Source organism: Stegodyphus dumicola, chromosome 3 (genome assembly GCF_044657685.1).
Source record: "Stegodyphus dumicola isolate Sdum_Otavi_A_Nest chromosome 3, ASM4465768v1".
Classification (NCBI taxonomy): domain Eukaryota; kingdom Metazoa; phylum Arthropoda; class Arachnida; order Araneae; family Eresidae; genus Stegodyphus; species Stegodyphus dumicola.
Window position 1 is genome coordinate 68,086,996 of NC_140770.1, and position 19,726 is coordinate 68,106,721.

General features: G+C 32.8%; 1 protein-coding gene across 1 annotated transcript in view; it reads left to right on the plus strand.

The window, feature by feature from the left end:
• The first annotated feature begins 275 nt into the window (after positions 1 to 275).
• The window catches only part of cn (Kynurenine 3-monooxygenase cn), a 95,624-nt gene continuing 76,173 nt past the window's right edge, over positions 276 to 19,726 (plus strand). The window contains exon 1 of the mRNA XM_085812981.1: positions 276 to 365. Coding sequence (XP_085669107.1) covers positions 318 to 365 — 48 coding nt within the window. The 5' untranslated portion in view covers positions 276 to 317. The remainder of the gene's footprint in view (positions 366 to 19,726) is intronic.

The following is a 19,726-nucleotide window of genomic DNA, read 5'->3' on the forward strand; positions in this document are numbered from 1 at the left end:
TGCAACATTTTAGCCTTGATTTAAAATAAGAATCGGATTAAATAAATTTCTGAAACTTTCTGCTGGTTTTCTTTTTTTCCCAAACTAAGAAACTAGAATGAAAAATTGCATTTAAAAATATTCTTTTAGGTGTTTTCATAATTAGAATATTGCCTATACACGCACATTTTACCTGACAGAATGATGTTAAGCTTCTTTAGAAAAAAGATCGTTTAGGCGATAAGTCGCCAAATCAGACTTCCTGTTGCATTTAATTATCTTAGAATAGAACAGCTGCCACAGTTTTCTAGTGAGTAAAGAGAACAGGAACAGCAAGTATGAAGGATCCGAAAGATCTCAATGTTGCCATTATTGGAGGTGGACTGGTAAGTTTTCTTCAAAGAAACTGAAAAACATTTTGATGTTACGAAAACTGGTATCGCTAATATCGTGTCGCCACACACAGTAAAGGGATGTTTGGTAAAAAGATTTTGTTTTCGACGTATTTTAAGAAAGTATATGAAACTAACATTCGGTTATTGACAAATTACAAACTAAAAATTTTTAGAATAAAATCAAGAAAATTTCTCTTTTTAATATGTTTAATAACAAATAAAACAATTTGTACTTAAGGAAGTACTTACTGCTATGTAGTTTAAATTAAATTAATTTGTTCTTAAATTACAAAATGTAATAAAATAATTTTAAGCAGTAGCCAATAAACGAAAGCTACGTTGCATTCTATGATATTATTAGAAAACATTGAAAGTTATTTAAAAAAATTTTTTTTCGTTTTGATTCGCTAATTTTTACAGCCCATGACAACACGGAATCCTTAATTGATTAAATGTACGTGGAATAATCCGAGAACATAAAATATCTGTATGTTACATAAATATTCATCTCAAAAGTGAGCGAACTGTAAAAATAACAAGATTAAAATATTAAATTGATAAAGAAAAAGGGTACCTTTATCATTTAAAATTTATACTAATCAGTTGTGGAAAATATTTCTAGATTTCATATCCGAGCAAAAGTTATTTCTAATTAGTATTTCATTAGTATTTAATAAATCAAGTACAGATTCGTATGCTAGGCTATCATTACTTAAAGGGGATTTTTCGAGCAATTAAATTTAAAAAATCAAAGTTAAGATTCAGAAATAAAATCGAAACTTTAAGAACTTAAGAATTAGTATTGTGTTTATCAGGAAGGAAACAGGGAATTACAAATTTAGTAAAATAAAAATAAAATTATTCGCTGAACTGTACGTTGACTTCAACATCCATATTTAATTTCATAAATCTTAATTTCGTAAAAATAACGAGAATAATGTCTTACTAAACAATTGCCTTGATTAAATTTTTTATTTTAATGAATTCCTTCTTCAAAAGCTTATACGATGAGAAAAAGGAAAAAAAAATTTTTGCAGTAAGCAAATAATTTAAAAATAAGAATAATTGTTGACATGAATTTCTTAGCAAAAGAAAGCAAAACTTTATTTCAAGAGAAATATTCTCAAATTATAGCTGAAAGAGCAATTATGAGTTTTAACATTCGAAATCTTTTTAATCAAAAAACTCACAGGAAGAAGGAAATTCATTCTTATATTTGACTAAGAAATCAGTTCCAATTTATCAGTATTTAAGATTGACAAATGCTAGTGATAAGAAGTTTGATAAGATAAATAGGATAACTTATCAATAAAACAACTGTGATACTTGCATAGAAGCGAAGATTTTCTTCAGCTTCTAACTATGGACTTCTTAATTTACTGTAGATTTTAATAGGTATAAAAGTCACTTCATTGTCTTTTTACTATTGATATTTACGTACAAAAACATTTTAAGTAGTTGTTTCAGATGCATTTGTTTGCATTTTTTAAATTAACGTTTAAGTTAAATTATTAAAAAAATTATTAACCAAAGCTATGTTTTTTTTCCTTGAAAAAAGGCTATTTTGTTTTTATTAATATCAAAATATAATAACAACTCAGTTTATGGAGAATTATTTACAACGTTCATGTATTTTTCTCAAAAATTGTCAACAGTTTAAAAATTTATGCGATGTATCATAAAACAATAACATTTTTATTTCATGAAGTCTGATAAGGAAAATATTCTTCATTTTTATTGAAACTAATTTCAAAACCTTGTTTTCGAGATCCTCAGTTTCAAAAACATCGAAATTTCAAAGATTATAAACCAAAAAAAAAAAAAAACAATAGTTATTTGGAAGTAGTTTTACAGCTTGTTAAAAGGCAAGAAAATGTAGTAAAGCTCTTCTCGTACGACTTTTTTTTTTTTTTTCTTTTTTCTTCTCATAGTTAATATTGCAAAAAGAAAAGTTATATTACTGCAATAAAATAATTAAACAATGTAATAATTTTAGAGGTAAAATAACTGAACAATTATTTTCATATAAAAGGTTGTTCAGGCTTAAGAAAGATTAGTTAATTAATGATGCTGGTTAATAAATTATAGCAAATGAAACAAAAGCTATCCGTCTAAAAGGAGAGACGTCATTGTAAAGGGTCATCTAAATAAAAATGATTAATATATATACTAAGTATGAGAAAAGCAGTCATTTGTTTAGAGCTCTGTATACCGAGTGAACTACCGGTACTTAGATGCTTTAGCCATTCTTGCGAAAAATTAAATATAATTGAAGCACAGGGAGCAACTGAACAAGGGGGCAAAACTTTACGGAGTAACAGAACGCAGCTATACAAGTAATATTCGTCACATAAAATCTAGACGGAACGCAAGTGGCAAGTTGCTAGGTGGCATTGCAAATTATATAAAAAGAATCGGTCCTCGCAACCAACGGCATTTTCTACCGTAAACTGCAGAGACGATGGCTGATTATACGAATCACGAAATTTCCAAGGCGATGAATTGGTCGAGGTGGTCCCATAGTTTGGCCACCAAGATCACCAGATCTCTCGTGTTTGGACTTTTTCCTGTGGGGCCATAAGAAAAGCGTAATCTAGGAATGTCCCGTTGAAGCCAATCTATTTCGTTTCCTCGTTGTTGCCGGCAGTACTCGGGAAATGCTTGGTTGTTTTCGCAAATGTGAGTCAGTCCCCTATCGCGCAAGTGAGAGAAGCCTGCATTACAGCTGGCAGAAGGTCTTTTCAGCAATTTCTTTGAACATGTACACCAATTACATTTCTATTCATAAAATATTTTCTGAAGTATCTCCTCTCAATTCTTTAAATGTTTCAGTGAAAAACTACCTTTTAACTTCTCCTCGCTTGCGTTCCGAACATGCATTTTATAACGAATATTTCACGTATATCTAACTGCGTTTCTATCAGCCCGTACAGTTTTGCTCCCTTGTTCAGATTCCCCCTGTGTAATAAAACTTTCATCAAAAGTAAAAAAACTCAAATGCATCGTTGAAATAAAAGTCTGTATTAGTCACGCGACATGTGTTAAAAATTAAACTAAACGCATTTTACCGAAGTATTTAATATCTGATGCATTTTAAATTGCATCAGTTGATATATAATTAAAATTAGGATAAAGACTTAAATCGTTAAAACGATCTTTTTTTTTACTTTTAAACTGCTCAATTTATTAACAAATCTCAGATTTTTGAACGATAAACTAAAGATCTTAATATTTTACAAAATGGCTGCATTCTGAGAACTGATTATTTAAATGAAAAATAAAGATCTTGTCTTTCTCTTAGTGCCCACACTTTCCAATTATGCAAATGAAAATGCGTGTTAGCATAACACGATAGAAATAAATATACAAAGATTTTCCTTAACATTTTTTTAATGTTTTTTTTTTTTTTTTTTTTTTTTTTATATCTTCCTTGAATTTACATTGCAATTTTTTCTACGTGATATAAATTTAAGAATTGTATACTAACTAAAAACTAATATCAGTATTAATTTTTAAAAAACTCAAAAAAACTTCTTAGTGTTATTTATTTACTATTTCTTTTTTTCTTTCTCTCTCTCTCTCTCTCTCTCCCTTTTTTTTTTTTTTTTTTTTGATTTTACCCCCAAATAAAATTTAAAAAAATATATTTGTCGCCAATCTTGGGCTTAAAAGACACAGTGAAATAAGCGTACAGTTGCATTTTGAATAATTAAAATTTTCTATTTTAAATTACCGCACAAGATCTCCGTGTAGCGTTTACTTAGTATCAAATAATATAATAGCAAATTTTTGCGACCATTTTACTTAGACACAATGAACAGCTCATTTTATACGCAAAATTTATGTTCTTTTTTTTTTTTTTTTTTTTTTTTTTTTCATTTTAGTAGAACTAAATCTAAAACTAACAACCTAATTGTTTACTGATTACTTAAGAATTTTTTCAGCTGTTGAATTGAAGTTTACAATTAAGAGAGAAAAAATAATTACTTACTCCTTAATGTATGCATAATTTAAGAAGCAATTAATTTATCTTCCAAATTAAAAGAGTATTTTACTAAATAAACTAAGCGATATAAGAGTAATATACTTATTTTAATAACTAATGCCCTTCTTTTAATTTTTAGTAATACCTTTAATTGAAATAATTTATGATACATCTAATTGATGTGTATAATTTTATAATTTATTTAACTGATAAATTTGTGTACATTTGCACCATAACTGTTAAGAACAAAAGATCACCCTGGTATCATATACTAATGTGGAAAAATTAAGAACGAGACAGAGAAATTAGCATAAAAGCCGAACAAAGCACCAGAACAAACCGAAATATCAATTAGGGAATAGACTTGGGATAAGCGCAGTAAGGCCATGCGCATGTATGGCCCACGACTTGCGGGGATTAGGGTCGAAAAGGTACTCGCACACTGGCAATGTACGCTTAGAAATACAGTGCACGGTGTACACTAATTTCAACGACGTCCATTTACTACTATCGCGTGATATGACCAACAGGAAATTCAGGAGACGTCATCTGGATGACTTAACAGAGGTCACGTTGTCGAGAAGTTGAAAATAGGTCGAAATGTGACAAGTGTAGCAGAGAAGTTTGGGGGGAGCACTCACAACATCGTTTCACTAGCCTGGAGAACATTTCGGACGGAAGGAGTAAGTGTTCGAGCATTCAGTAGCTGTCGTCTGCGAGCAACAACGGCGGTAAACTACCGGTAAATTCTTTTAATGGCGAGAAAGACTGCATTAAGCGGAAGGTACCGCTATAAGGTATTTCTCCTAGTTTCCTAGCGTCCTTCGTGGTGTAGTGGTTCTGCACACTGGGCCGGTATTCCAGAGGTCCGTGGTTCGATTCCCGGTGAAGGCGGTTGTATATTTGTAACCTAATGACTCTACAAGTGGCGCCGAACTAAAAGGGTTGTGGATGATGATTCTCCGCACCCAGGATTTGGCGACTAGGTCCCCTAAAACCCTAGTCGCCCTTTAAAAAGGGAAGTATATAAGGTATTTATCCTAGTTTCCTAGCGTCCTTCGTGGTGTAGTGGTTCTGCACGCTGGGCCGGTATTCCAGAGGTCCGTGGTTCAATTCCCGGCGAAGGCGGTTGTATATTTGTAACCTAATGACTCTACACCGCAAACCAATACAACAGACCACAGAACGTCTGATATCACGTTTTACTACGGCCATGAGACTGTACTCTGTTGTCTGTATGCAAGGCAAGTACGTCGTGTGTCGTCAACGCCTGCTCATTGAAAACATCGGTTTCTATGGTGCAGAGAACATAAGAACTAGACACAACAGGAGTCGGGTCAAGTGCTTTTTTACGGACGACAGCCAGTTTAGGCTCACGAGCTATTCTAGACATAAGCACATCTGGAGAAAAAGGGAACACGCAATCCCCCCTCCAAGATAATCGAAAGGGACCGTTTGAATGCGTCAAAGCTTTTGGGGTATTGTCATTGCTAACAGTACTGACCTCTACATCTCCGAAGACGGTTCAGTCACTAGTGTCTGCTATTATATCGAGGTTCTCTTGTCTCCCGTACGTCTGTTTAGAGGTGCTGTGTGTCCGGATTTTCTGTTCCTAGAAGACAACGCTACACCTCATCGTACAGTAGCTGTCACAGAGCTTTTGAAGAGTAAAGATTTTCGCTGCATGGTCTAACCTACAAAATACCCTGACCGAAATCTCAATAAATTGATGCGGGAATTTTCACTTGAGATTCTTGGCAGCACGTGAACAGCTGCCAGCAAAAATTCCGCAGCTGAAATTGGTTCTACAAGAAGAGTTAAGGTGCTTTTTATCTTTATTATTCGTTGTAAGATTGGTTTGTTCACTTGTCTCATATTTTCACATCTTGGAAATCTTTTGGTATGATTTGGTTCGATGGGGAACACTTCCGAACGATGTTACATTCGATAACTCGCCTTGGCCTTAAATTTTCCACAGCAGTAAATATAATGTACGAATGATGGTTTTATACCTCCTTATAACGAGTTTAAACTTATATCGTTTTAATACGAAAAAGCAAACAAATTATGTTTTAAAAAAAGGCCGAAGTTCTCCGAAGTCAGAAACATGTCTGTTTTCCATTTTCGCCTCATTTATATTAAACCGTCACTATATGTCAATAATTCATACTACCTGATAAATGGCTAATTTTAAGAATCGTTACCATTTTACACAACACAGTTTAAAATAGCATTTCATGCACTTAATTTCATATTTTTTACTTTAAGTAAGCCCCAGACGGTAAGCATGGAGTCACGACTGTCCTGAAGGTCGGTCAACCAATGAAATATAAAACGTACACTTAAATTTAAAGGAACGTGAAGCAAAAAAGGACGTCAGTGATTAATAAATTATTTTAATAAATTTCTAACTTTTCATGCACATTTCTATTATGAATATTATGTTGTAAAGGAAATTATTAATTAATGTATTCTTAATGTGAAACGTGAAATCTTGAATGCTCGTTTGCCATTATTCCATCCATATTAGGTTTCAACTGGCTTGTAGCAATTCTTAATGCCGAACATAAATTTTCCAAAAACGAGATTAGTTCCTATTGGTCATCAGATGATCTGTTTCACTTTTAAGTAAAAAATTATGATGGAAATATTTTTGCCTTTTCTGATAAGTCTTTTTATCTCAGCAATATCCATATTTTATTGTTTAATTTCTCAGTTGAAGCTGCTAGAAATGATAGAACTATATTCTTTGGCGGATGCGTATGCTTTATACCATATCTATTGTTATCAGTTTAAGTTGATCTCTAGTATAGTTATGAGTATATATGCGTTTATAAAGTGTAAGGGTAAATGCCCACTTGCACTGCTGATTTCGGTAATTTGATTAAAAAATCGGATAGGGACGAGATGAAAACGTCGTTGCACAGGATTTCATAACGGGATGGATTAAGTAATTGAAAAGGACGCATTCGGTCGGCGGATCGGCTTTAGCCCACCCTGATCTAAAGTTATTTTTTTTTTAAATAACCACACTAAATTAAATTGACTGAACTGCAGAAGCTTTCTTTGGAACTGTTACTTGTTTGGACATATAATTGCTAAAAATAATAATAGATATAGATATTTTTGTCACATAGTTTTTAAGCAATGGAACAAAATACTGCTTCTGAAATATTAATTTTCTTTAATAATATAATATTACACATCATCGGGCTGATTATTAATTAGCTTCTGGTCTCGCTTGTAGTCATTTTTCAAAATATTGTTATTTAATGAAGAATGATGGTTTTAATAAGATCTTAATCTAGCTGTCAAATTAATTAGTCTGTAACTTCCTATCAAATTAAATGATTTGAAAGCAGTAAACAGTACTTTTAATAATTTGAATGTTTATTTTTAATTATGTACCTAATTTATATGATTTAAAACACACACAATTTATGAGACTATCTAACTGACAATTTTTATGAACACTTGTGGCATTATTTTATTTAATAAAAGATGATTTAACGCTTGGCTATAAAATCGTTTGTTTATTTTAATAAATACTTGTGGCATTATTTTATTTAATAAAAGATGATTTAACGCTTGGCTATAAAATCGTTTGTTTATTTTAATTTATTCAGCTGATGTTCTGCTGCTAGAGGCATTCGAAGATTGAAAAGCGATAAGCAACTAAAGTTTTTTTCTTGCAAAACCATAATAACTAATAGTATATTACACAGAAAAGTATAGCTATTGAACTATTATCAGTTTTCTAAAAATCTCATCTTAAAGAACATAATTTTGAGACCTTTTCAGAAATTTAGAAAATTGTAACAAATGAGTTGCTATTCACTCTAATTTATCACTGCTACGAAAAATTCTAGGAGATTTAAAAGCATGTTAATGGATAAGCAGCATTAGAAGTAATGTGTTTAATGACTATATTAGGTATTTTCCCCTCTTCATTTGGCCAGTTTTTATAATTTCAGACTACTTTTTCTACTTCTGTTATATTTCATGAAAGAAAGAGAAAAATATCGGATACTTTTACGAAGAAATATTTTCAATCCAGTTTTCATTAAAGCAACAATTTTTCAGAAGCTTCAGTGGAGTTTTAAGGGATTGGTTTTCTTTAAAAAATATAAAATAGTGAAAATTATCATAGCAAGATTAAAGGAAATCCATTGAAATATGATATCATGAACTTCAGATACTTTTAAATATCCACATTGATGAAGTCCTGCAATGTTTTTCTTTACTCACATTAGAAAGAAAACTAATTTGATAAATAAACTGTTGTTAAGTAATAATATTATAATATTCGTTCATCTACTCTTTTTCACCGGAAACTTATTTCCGAATTGTTATTTCTAACGCTCTATTTTTTTGTCTTATTTCCGAGATATTTATAGTTGCACATTGCGGGAGTCTGTATTGTATATTTAGAAGCGGTTCAATCGAAAGAAATGCTATAGGGTTTCTTGTTTAATTATGCGTATAAAATTTAAACCACAAAATGTTTAGAGGAAAAAATTCTTGTTCATCGCATACATCAAGAAAAGTAAATAAAGCACCATATTTTCTATCATCAAATTTTTAATGGCCCTCAAAATGCAGAAAAACTGCTAATTGTTACGTTAATCATTATATAGTTTCATCTTAATACTGCATGGATAAAAAGTTCGTGAAATTGACCTCACAATAATGAAATGCAATATAGTTATTGTTTCACTAAGGATTCGAAAGGCTTGATTTAGAAGTCCGATGCTTGCTTCCGCTACATATGCAATTGCGAAAATAGTTAATGATAAATTAAGAAACTTCACTAATTAAGCTAAAGCATGCTAAGGCAAAGAATCTCTGAGAGATTCTTTGCCTTAGAGATTCTTTGGCTAAGGTAACCTGTCTAATGGCCGAGATGCCTTCGTGGTTTGGTTTGGTTGGTTTGATTACGGCAGAGCACACTGTCTAAAGGAAAGAATGTCTTCGTGTACCAGGTCCCAGGTTATAGTGTACCTCGACTTTATCGGTCGGCCCCTGGTGAGCACTGGATGCATTTGTGAAGGACCTACTAAAAAAGATTGCCTCGTATTTAAATTACAAATGGCGAAGATCACGTAAATCGCACTCAACCAGCCTGCTTGCCGAGATTTGGATAATTAAAATATCTAATTTAAACTAAATACTTTTATTACATGCCATATTTTCGATAAGAAAGAAATCAAAAAACCTTAAAATTAATTAAAAAAAAATTTGAATAAATATTCAATTTTACACTTTTCATTTGCAAAACGAGAAAGCAATGGTCTAAAAGTATTGAAGCAAACAAACATGTTAAAAAAAGAGTATAAAAATTTCTCAAATAATGTATTGGACATCCTTTCCTTTTCATGAATTCACTGAATCTTCTAGGCGTGGACTTCATAAGATTTTGATTGAGATTTGCTTCTATTTTTTCCCATTTTGTGATGAGATTTTAGGATAAGCTCTTGTTAAATTCTGACTTTCTTAATTTTGGATAGCAATTGATCCCAAATATGATCTATAGCATTAAAGACTAGACTAAACATAAGCTTTCTGATTACATAGGAATAGGTATATAAAGTCCAAAGTTTACAAATATGAGCATTATGCATCGGATCTTCAACTTGATAAGGTTTGCATGCCACAATATTCCCATTTCTTATATTTCAAATTTTATTTTAAAATATTCAAATATAAAAATTATTAAATTTTGCCATCAATAAAATGTAGAATTTAAACGCCGTAAGCACTCATATAGGCCAAAACCTCCTGTTTGCCTCCACTAAGTTTTACTGAAGGAGTAAGATTTTTTGTTTGAAATTCAATACCGTAGAATCCCGCAAACTCGACTCCCGATATCTTGACATTCCGTATAACTCGACAACGTTTTAGGAACTTTTTAAAGATATCTCTAGGCCAAACAGAGCAAATATAACATACAGTGCATATAATAATTATTTATGCGTTTCTTTCTTGTTCGGTTAAAAGATTTGATTGTTCGTTTTCTGTAATTTTTGCTGTTTTCGCATTGTGTCATTAATTTTTGGAACTGCCTAACAAATTTCAAGATATATTGCAATACTTGGCAATGCTGTTTGCTTCTAAGCAAAGCTGAAATGCTAAAGTTAAAATGGCGAAGCTAAAATAATGACCCATATTGAAGGAATGTTCCATTACGTAGAGGAGTAAATTGCATCTGGTATGGACATTTTGTTCCCCGTAGTCTACGGGATGAAGCTGAACGACGACGGAATGAATGTGAGAAACAATCTACCATCACACGATATTTTTCTACCAAGAACTACTAATATTTTTTTTTTAATTTTTATAATTATGTAAGTTTTTTTACTCAATTATCTTAAGATACTTATTCTTTTTATGACTCCTATTGTGTCAGAACTTGACATATAAAATCAATATTAATTTAATTGCATGCTGTACTTTTCCGTATCCAATATTGTGCTATAAATGTCTAGAGTAATTTACAGTTAAATATTAAGAGTTCTGAAAACACCACCCCTTATTCCGCAAAACTCGACTTTTCGGAAACTTGACAGTCTCTCAGTTATGACAAGTTTGTGAAACTCTACTATATTAAGTTTTCGCCACACAGTTTGTTAAAAAAATATTAAATTTACTTTCATCTACAAGTATAGCTGAATCAAAAAAACTTTTGAGGTTTTTTTATTGCAGATCTTAGTGAACTGTAATCATGCCCTTCGATTTGCTTTACTGAACAACGGTTTTCTACTAGCTACTCGGTCATACAAGTTGCATATTTTTAATATATTCTGCGCTATTAAATTTGCTAAATATTCTTAAAGTTAACTTGACTTCATTGGAGGAATTAAAGCAACAAGAACCATCGTAATATTTATAAATATGAAGGATGCAAATTAACGAAAATTTCTCTGATTCTTATTGCTTCAACTCCTCCAATAATCCTTATTCCGCGTATTATTTTAAGTGGAATTTGACTTCATTGGTTTCAGGATTATAAATAACATTTCTAACGATTCACTTTTCTTTGCATTCGCTGAATCTACTGGGATGCATTATTCGCGATTTCTTTTTAAGCAATTTCGTTTTACAGTATACAAAAATTACACTGAGCAGTAGATTTTGTTTTAAATTCTATAGTTCAATTATTTTCTTCTTAGATTTTTTTACTAATCCAATGAAAACTTGTAAGTTAGTTCGCCTCAAAAGAAATCTCAGTTTCTTCGACCCTTGTTAATAAAGTAGCTCCTAAACCATAAACTGTAACTTTTAAAGGTTTAAAATCCTTCCTTTCATATGTTTTGCAGGAACGGTCTGCTAGAATTCTTCTTTGTTACATTTGCCACATATTGCTCAACGCTCCCCCCCCCCCCTTAATTTTGTATTTAAAGGCAAAGTATTTAAAATATTTCAGTTATTCATAAGTGTTATTTAATATTATTCGTCATAGTAGATTTAGCATGGTAGACACATAAAATGAAAAATATTTACCTTTTTAAATAGTAGCTGAATTTTTATCACTAAATATTTGAAGTGTCCTGTTCCCCAATACTTCTATATAATAACCGTTGTCTTTCGTGGGATGCACTAGTGCGCGAACCAAATCATATTATCTCTCAGTCGGGTTCATACACGCTAATTACTATTTAATGTATAATATATCATATTAAAATTTTTATTAACCTTTGCAGCATTATTTAAATTAATAAAAATGTTTGTAAAGTCTCATATTACGTAGTTGATACAAAAGTGTTTGGTTGTTTTATTAAAAAATATTGAATTAAGAAAAAGATCAAACATGTATCGGTGTAATGGATAAGATAATTTATTTTTTAAGTTTGGTTATTTTAGGAATCATATGAAACAGAGCACTGGTTCCAAACTTTTATCATCCTTGCACGAGACTTAATTATGTTGCATACCTCTTAAAAAGACAGACAGATTCCTTCCTCCGTGAGAAAGACTGTAATTGTACAGTACTCGTAACTTCTTCGTTAAAACCGCTAACCCTCCTTCAGAGTATTCTCGCAATCTATCTTACGATGCTTTTACTTTTTGTAAGATTTCGTACTGTGTACTTTTAAGTTACAGTTAAATTTGAAGAATATTAAGAAATGTTAAGCAAATATTCGCTTGGGTTCGTGATATAGAAAACAACAAGTGAGAAGGTAGAAATAACCTTTTATTATTCCAATAAGATGTAACAGAACTCCGTCCTGGAGTTGTACAATAATGCCGACACTCGGGTTTGAATTTAAGAGAATAAGAACTAAAACTAATCTTAACTAAAAAGATATAGCCGAATCTATCAAACTTCTAACAGAGTTGGCCCCTTAACACTAATTTCTGCGAATCTATCAAGGGCCTAAAGTACGGCCAAGCGTAATAATAGCTTAAGAGAGAGTAGCCTAAAAAGGCGGAAGCGTACTAGCCAGAATCACTGGTTCTCTCTAACGAAGTCAGTAGAACTTCGGGTTAAGTACCGCTCTTCCTTATTTGTATTCAAACGTGATTCTAAAAATACGTTTGGCCTGAAGTTGTAAGTTGAAATTAAAAAGCGATAGGAAAAGACTTTAACTCAAAGTTTAACTGTTAGATAAATTAACATAATCCTTATAAACTAATAAACTGCATTGAATACATTGCTTTAAACACCTTTTGGATAGTGCATTCGCGCGAGAATAAGTCAAATGTTTTCCCCTAATTAATGTACAAGTTAAATTTTCTGAATATTTTGAATTTTATCAGCCCTTTTATTTAATTTTTATAATTATAATATTTTGCTTTCCACCATTACTGATAATTTTTCGCGTACCCCTGACTATGCAGTTAAGAACACGTAGGTGTGGACGTACCACAGCCTACCAACCGCTGAAATAGAGGAAGCAATAGAACTAAGTTACTTGCTGTTAAGCTGTAAGATATTTTCTCATTGTTTACAGAGTATTTTCGTGGTGTAACCGGAAGCACCTCCAGCTAGTTTCGGGAAGTTCGAATCCCGGAGAGTGCATTTTACATTTTTCATGTATTTTGCTTCGAGAAAACTGATGATTCTACAAAATATATTCATATTCATCATTTTGTTTTAAACTTTAAGGAAGCTATACTGAAAAGTGTATTTGTTGTTTTTCATCTTCTAGTAAAACTTTGTGCCCGAAAAAAAAATGTAAATGTTTTATTTTGTTCTTTGCTTTCAGCACAGATTTAATATTATGTCTTAAATTTTGCATATATGTAAATCTTATATTTTGCATATCTTTAAATACGTTTATGAAACAGATGAGGTAAAACGACATTTTTTAACAAAATATCCGATGTGGTTTTAGTTATTTACAGAAGGATTAACACTCTTTAATGTCGTAGTTTTATTTAATTCAAATTACAAAGTAAATCCGAAGTGACATTTAAAATGCAACATAACAAGACACTGTTTACAGTTCCCAATTTAAAGAGTCATTTTCCTTAGTTCAATTGCAATGAAATTCAACAAAGGAAAATGTTCAGCTAAAATATCATGAGATTTTACATTAATAAAAAAATAGCTAAGAAAAGTCGTCTAATGAAAGCTATTAACCAAGTCAAAGTCGCCCAGACGGTACAGTAGTTAGGGAAACCTACTATGGTACCGAAAGGCCCGGGTTCGAATCCCGGAGAAGACATGGATGTTTGTAAATGTAGACATGGATGTTTGTAAATAGTGTCGGTGCGGCATAGCGGTACTCTAAATATGCCGCGAGCCGAAAGTCCTCTCTTGTGGATTGGTGGAAGAACCCCGGATTCCCCCCCCTCGGGATGCTCTCCCTCAAAATTGGGGTTGGAAAATAAAAGTCCAGCCTCTCTTCGGAGTAGGCTCTGGCAACCATTGTTCCATGTAATATGGACAAGACAGCAACAACAACAACCAGGTCAAAGAGGGCGATACCTGAATATAGGAACAAGTTTTGCCGCGAGAAGAAGTACAGACCGTCATTTCCACATTAAAGGAAAACTAAATTCCATCAAAATAGAAATAAACCTTAGGGTTAAATAATGTAAGGTCTCTGCTTTGATAATAATTAAGGCTCGAACTGATTAACAGATTAAGCGTACTTTTTTTTTTTTTTTTTTTTTTTTTTTGCCTTATACGATTCAATTTAGTACTTTTTAGTAAAATTATTTTCTCTCTACAAAAATTGAGATTAGGTAATTAATTGAAAACTCAGGGAGTTCACGAATTCATCATTGCGCGTTGTAATTTAATTCAACATAAAATTCCAAACATACTTATTTCCCAAACTTATTTTGAGAAAGGTACAATTAACTGTTTAAGATAAAATTTCTTTTGTAATGTTTAACCAGTGTATTGAAATGACGACCGCAATTTCGCTAAAGCACGGTTTCAAAAACCACTGTCATAAATTATATAGAACGTGAAATTTTTATTAAATGCTAGCTGGAATTTGATAATTTGTTTATTAACAATTCACGCTGTTAAATATTGATAGCATAAAAGTGCGGATTATGTGTTAAAATATGAGGCAATAAATTTTTACTTTAACATGAAAGTCCGGACCACCAACGGCCGAGCGGTTAAAGCCGTTGAACAACGGTAGTTCGATCCGGGGCTCGAATCCCGGCGAACGAGCTCTGGCTGCATTGGCGTTTTTCCATGTTTAACGTGGATATGGGCCAGTTTCGCCTAAAAAGACCTCTATGGGGCATCGCTCTCTTTCCGTGTAGTGCGCTAAAAGCGGAGAAAGTAAAAAAAAAAAAAAACTGAATTTTTTCAGATTTTAAATTACGTCCAAAAGGGCGTTTTTTTTTAAACATTTTTTCTGTTACCTTTATTTATTAAATATCATGTTCTTCTCACTTAAACCATAAAATTAAGTTCAATCGCAAAATAGTTTTAAATTGAGCATATCCCTTTAGAATTTCCAATACAGAATCTCGCGCGTTGGAGATAAAAATGTTTTCTCTGTACAACGTTGTCATTGCTCGCTTTGAAATCCTTAAGTTTGTTAATCAAAAATTCGTTAATGTTTTACAAAATAGGAAATCGATAATAAAACAAATTCCAAATTTCAAATTTGGGCTTCCACATGACCTTATTCGCAATAGGATTACGTCATTCAAAATTCGATGGCTCTATATATCGTTGTTTTATCCCAATGCGAGAAATACACATACGTTTACACAGATTTTGCATTGTTTAATTTCTTCAAATATAATGCAGGACTCTAATATTTGGTGGCAACAGTTTGAAAAGTGAAACGGACATTTATAGTGAACCAACGCAAAATCGCAAAATGAAAACAATAGTCCTTCAGGGACAAAGCTCCTTTGAAGTTAACACAATAAAATTTGAAGTAGGATCCCCCCCCCCCCGAGTTTGAGAGTCTATTTGTTTAACGATTATCTCAAAGCATGTGAGTATTACCTGCTTAAGGGAAAGATAGTTGGTGGAAGATGTTTTTAAGAGAAACTATCTTATCTTATATCTACGTTAGCCATAAGGAAAATTACATAAACGCTCTTGTGAACAGTCCAGTAGCCGAAGCACTGATTAGCAAAGCATGTGAGGCTATCTGTTTTCGTGAAAGACGTGTTAGGATATTAGGTTTGGTTTGGTTTTATATGATTACGGCAAAGCCTCGAAGGCTATCTGCCTAAGGGGAGGGATGCCTTCGTGGGGGATTTCTAAGAGAAACTGGCTCGTATACACGTTACACTTCGGCAAAACCACGAAAAGGCCCATGCAGCCAGCCCGTTCGCGGGATTCGAACCCCGGACCGAACTACAATGTTCAGCAGTTTAACGCTTGGCCGCTGGTAGACACGTTAGAAGATTAGGATTATCTGGATTACGGCAAAGCACTCGAGAACTATTTAAGGAGAGAGATCGCGGAAGAAATTTCGAGGAAAGCTGGCTCGTAATTGCATCCCGATGTTTGGCATAGATCGGGAAAAACACGAAAACTCTTACGCAGCATTTGAACTCAGATCAACCTACCAGTGTTCAACGAATTTTGCCACTCGGTAGCTGGGAGGTCGTTTAGACGAAACAATCTTAATTAATCTTAATCTTTGTATTCCCATTAAACTGAGTATAATCACGATAACTACACCTAACCAGCTCATTTTGTAGGAGCCACTGGCCGAGCGATAAAGTCGCTAAACAATGGTAGCCCCACCTGGCTTCGGTTGCAGGCAAACGATCTGGCTGTATGGGTATTTTCGTGCTTTTCCCGATGTTTAACGTATGAAAAATGATGTTTAACGTAGATATTAGCCAATTCTCTTAGACAGTCCTCCGCGAAGGCCTCCTTCCCTTAGACAGATATGCCTGTCATGATTTGTCATAATGAGATAACCTATAGGACATGAGGATATAGGAGTTTTCAGCTGTCTTATACACTCACTCTGATAAATATTATTGTTAAGATAAAATGTTTTAGTTTTTTGGATTAATTCCAAGCTAGAAGCATCTTTAAGCTTCCTATGACGTTCTGGTAATAGATGTAATATGAACTAATTGTTAGTAACGAAAGAAATATTGGTAATTTGCATCACAGTTTAGTGTATTAGAGAAAAAATTAACAAATCCTGATGTTACAGCAACCTAGAAGTTTTACTCCAATCACTATCCTCTATCCTTTCTTGAAAATATTTTTATGTTGATGAGAACACTTTTGCCTTAAGCTGACAATCGATGATTTCACAATGATTTCTTTCCCCTCCTATTCTTTATTTCCTTTGTGAAGATCTGATACATAATCCAAATGGACAACAGGTTGTGAAATTTCTGCAGACAGCATGTTTTAGAAATTTCTACTCAGATAACAAGCAAATACCTGAAAAGTACAGGTTTGTGAAACTTTCTCTTCCTGATTGTAACATTTATTTACCTCTTCAGAAACTTTGTTACGAAATCAAAGATAAATATTTTGTTTTGGGAAACGGGAAACAATAATTGGCCAATAACAATAAGTTTATCAAAAGGAGTAAAGTTCTTAAATACCATGAACAAACACGAAATCAACCGAATGTATTCATTTTCTGGCGTGAAAATAGTGCGTAAGAGTGATGAGGGTGTTCTACAATTTTCATCACGATAACATGCCTTGACCTAAATCACCTCCTTTAATTACAGTTTATGTGAAAAGTCCAATAAATTTTTCTTATTGCTGCTGTTGAAATCTTATCTTGGAAGCTGCATTAATGAAGCGATTAAAATAATAAAAATTACGTTCTGTTTATTTTAATCATATTTAAAGCTTACAATTTTTTTTTTACCTTCGGGTAATGCATTATTTACCTTGTGCAAAATACATGAACTAATTTGATAATATCTGTGGAGTATTTTATAATTTCATAATGAGCTTCTGTTTGGAAAAATAATGTAAAAAATCATCTCTAAATACCGTATTAAAATGAACAGAACTTCGTTACCAATAAACTGGAATGAATAATTCACTTGACAGCTTAGACGTACTACAACTTCGATTTACAGCGCCAAAGTGGTTGGAAAAGTCAATGGGCTAATATACTATTTCACTTACTCTTAACATCTCGAGAGAATTTTCGGATGGACAGTTTTTAAGCGCCATAATTCGGTAAAGCCTTTACGTCATAAACTTTCTTGCGTTAAACGGGATTCGAACAAGAACTCATCGGCAAGGTAAACACCTTTTATTAATACCCATATCAATCGGGTCCTCATTTTATAGCTAACACAACACTGAAAAATAACTAAAAGCAATCCATAGTAACAATAGCAAATAATTCGATTATTGATTAAATGTAGATCAGAGCATTTCGAAGCATAAACATTAAGGTACAAAAGTGTTTCGAAAAACTGCCCAATGAAATATAAACAAAGTACTGGAAAATTCGGTCCTCACCTCAAAAAGGAGAGGTATCACCGAAAGACATAGGGCTAAAAAAAGTTAAATTTTTGATAAATATCATTAATGTTGGCCGCATTTATTTGGAATAAGCAATTTCGATTAGACAGATGTGATAGCCTCACTGACTTCTTTATTAATACAATTTATAATATACCAAGAAAAATACTGCAATACTTGTGAGAAACAATATAGTGAAAGATTAGAAACATATTATATGGAGTTATGGAGTTTTTATCTGACAATTGATAAGAAAACCCTTCTTGAAAAGTGCCGTCTTTGTAAATACAAAATGCTGCTCCAGTTCTCTTGTCCATTTTGGGACCATCAGTGAAAATTTCGTATCCCTGTAGCGTTGGGAGTGTTTTTGCCATATGCAAGGCTTGATATTTCCTGGATTTTTATACCAAATTGAAGTTGGTAAATCCAACTCCACCTTTAAAAATTGAATTGCTCCGATATTTCAATCATTCTGCTTTCGAATCGTCCATTATAGGGGACATTCCGAGTCCAACTGGATATCTAATGGGAGGATAACGGCAATAACTATTTTTTTAATTGGCCGGGCGCTTTAGTTAATTGCCATTATCCTTGCGACACTACAAGGGCTAGAAGTCGTGGCTATTTCATTATGGGAAGTATCTAATAAGTGGACACCGTTGCCTCCTATGAAGGGACGAACAGTTACAACCATTCCTCCTCCTGAATTCGAACCCGCGCCCATCTCTACGGCAGTCAGAGTAGCTAACCACTATACCGACTAGGAGGCTAACGACAATGACTTGAGGTTGAAACTGTTCTATGACTTCTGGTCATTGCAAATAGCGCTGCGCTTTCAATTGGTAGAGCTTTTTCAAGGATTTTAACTGTGGGATTGACTCACAGTGCAGAACATGTATACATAATTACTCTCTATATCGCTTTTTTATATAGATCTTTTAATATCGGTTTTGGTAGACCGGACATTGAGAGAAGGCTATTTTCTATTTTGCTTCTTTTTGCTTTTAGATAACCAAAATGTAGAAACTACGAAAGTCTTTCGTAGAGAATAACTCCAGATATTTAAACTGGTGTTTTATCCTTAATTATAGATTCATCCAGTTTAAATGTGGGTGCGACTGCTATGCCTTTATTTTTCTCGTAATGAAAATTGTACTTGACTTTTTGGGGAAAATTTTAATTTATGCTTTACCGCCTAATTATATAGAACAGTTATTTCTTAATTTGCCTTTGATTATAATTCCACATGAGTTTTGCCATTTGCTATTATTAAGAAGCTATCAGCGTACGCTTGAACATAGGCTTCACCTCCTAGGTCTAAATTTAAGGCTGAATTCATTATTATATTCCAGAACAAGGGTACTGAATTTGACTCTAATACACATTCTTTTCCCTGTTGACGGATCATATTCATGTTATTGATTTCGCGTAATATGATACGATCATACAGTAATCTTTAATCACTTTATAAGT